At 43.7% G+C, this 2,096-nt stretch overlaps 1 protein-coding gene across 1 annotated transcript; it reads left to right on the plus strand.

The window, feature by feature from the left end:
• The first annotated feature begins 219 nt into the window (after positions 1 to 219).
• On the plus strand, positions 220 to 921 carry LOC102371731 (claudin-17). The gene has a single exon (XM_006021391.1). It carries the CDS (start codon positions 220 to 222, stop codon positions 919 to 921), a length of 702 nt encoding a protein of 233 aa, XP_006021453.1.
• Positions 922 to 2,096: the final 1,175 nt, after the last annotated feature.

Consider the following 2,096-nt stretch of genomic DNA (forward strand, 5'->3'; position numbering starts at 1 on the left):
TAGCAGATCTTTCTAACCAGTCAGAAATGAACTTCTGCCTTTTTTAACATTAATAATACAGATTGAAGCTACTTGACTGAATCTGCTTGATAATCACTTTGCCTATGTGGAAAACTATTACAAAAAGGATTCAATCTTGTGCTTTATTTTATCTCTAAGAAAATTTGATTTAGAATCTTTTCTGGTTGCCGATTATTTTTCATCTGTCTCCGAAAGAATATGGCTTACTGTGGACTGCAAATCATTGGCCTTGTACTTGGAGGCATTGGCATGGTTGGGACTTTTACAGCCACACTCTTGCCTCAATGGAAAGTGTCTGCCTTCATTGGTGGTAACATCGTGGTGTTTGAGACAATGTGGGAAGGGCTATGGATGAATTGCGTCAGTCAACTTAACATCAAAACTCAGTGCAGATTCTATCCCTCTGTCTTGGCACTTCCAGATGGCTTGGCAGCAGCCAGAGCATTGATGTGCATTGCTGTGGTCTTATCAATCATTGCCTTTGTGACAGCTATTATTGGTATGAAGTGTACTCAATGTATTGGGGATAGTAAGCAAGCCCGGAAGATCACTCTGCTCACAGCTGGAGTCATTTTTATTTTGACAGCCATTCTCGTTCTGATACCAGTGTCCTGGACTGCCAATGGTATCATCAGAGACTTCCGCAATCCGTTCATCCCTGCACCACGCAAACGAGAACTGGGAGCTGCCCTCTACTTAGGGTGGGTCAGCTCAGCATTTTTCATCGCTGGAGGAGCAATATACTGCAGCTTTCACTGCTATGCTAGTGAATCCAGAAGTCCCAGGTATCCTACCATCCAGAATCCAGAAGTCCCAGGTATCCTACCATCTTCCCGCCATCATTTGCACAAAACCAAACATGCATCAGCAGGGACTCTGAGCATGAATTCCTATGTGTAGTTATCTCAAGATCTTTCCACTCAGCCTGTTGATTTTCACTGATGGACATTAACGGGTATATTAAATTGTGAGTGGGGAATTTAAGAGTGGGCTGGCTTATTTATAATTCACAGTTAACTATAAGTTATTATTGTATAATTTGTATTTGTTAGTGCAAGGCTTCAGTCAGACTGAGAGTCAGACTGTGGGGCTGCATTTCACTACCACCAGCTTAGTCATACAGATGAGCTTTTCTTATCACTGGATGATAAATGAAATGCAGCTTTACAATACTGGTGGCCAGGGCTCTAATGATAGGGCAAGTCAGGGAGGAAGGCTGCCATCTATAGCATCACCCTCTCACAAGTCCCATTGGGATAGAAAATCAAGATTATTCTATCAGCTCTATTTTGTTGGGATGACAAGAAGCACAATGGGAGCAGCCTTCCTAAGGCCACTTCTAGACCAGCTGCTGGCAGCAAAGACTTTGGAGCATGGCTCAAGAAACAACTGCATGGATAAGGGAACAATAACAGACACAAACGCCTGTGGCAGAACTATTTAACCTCCCTGGATGTTTCATCAGTGACCTGAGTGTAGCTGTTCTTAAAAACTGAACTTTAAAAATCAATTTGAATACCAAGATACAGAACAAGAATCATCCTCAGATTGGATTGTGTTAAATATGGTCACAACAGAGCCTCTGGATTCTTATCCCACTACCTGCACTAGTTTATATAACCTGTATGTCCCTCAAGTGATTAACTGCTTTGTTTATACCTTTTGATCTATTCAACCCATCTTTGCCTCTCTCACTAGTGCCCCCTCTCCTCTCTTCCTCTTTCCTTCTTTGAATTTAAAGGACTATTCCTTTCTATTCCTTTCAGTACCCCATGAGTGACTGGTGCCTCCTGAATCTGTTGGGGCAGCAGCTCTGTCAGGGGGGGCACCAGCCCTGCCGACAGCGTCCGTGTCAGCTGTCAGGCAGGGCACGTGTACCCCCATGCACCCCCTACCAGTTGCCTATGCAGTACCCCTACTTTCTGAAAGTCCTTTCATTGCATCTGATGAAGGCTGTAACCTATGAATGCTCATGCCTCTCTGAATTAGTCTGTAAAGATGCCACCTTCCCCTGCTTTCTGTCTGACTTAGCCTAACCTGGCTAACTACCTCTCTCTACTTACTGTCAGTGTTAG

Source organism: Alligator sinensis, unplaced genomic scaffold (genome assembly GCF_000455745.1).
Source record: "Alligator sinensis unplaced genomic scaffold, ASM45574v1 scaffold373_1, whole genome shotgun sequence".
NCBI classification, from domain to species: domain Eukaryota; kingdom Metazoa; phylum Chordata; order Crocodylia; family Alligatoridae; genus Alligator; species Alligator sinensis.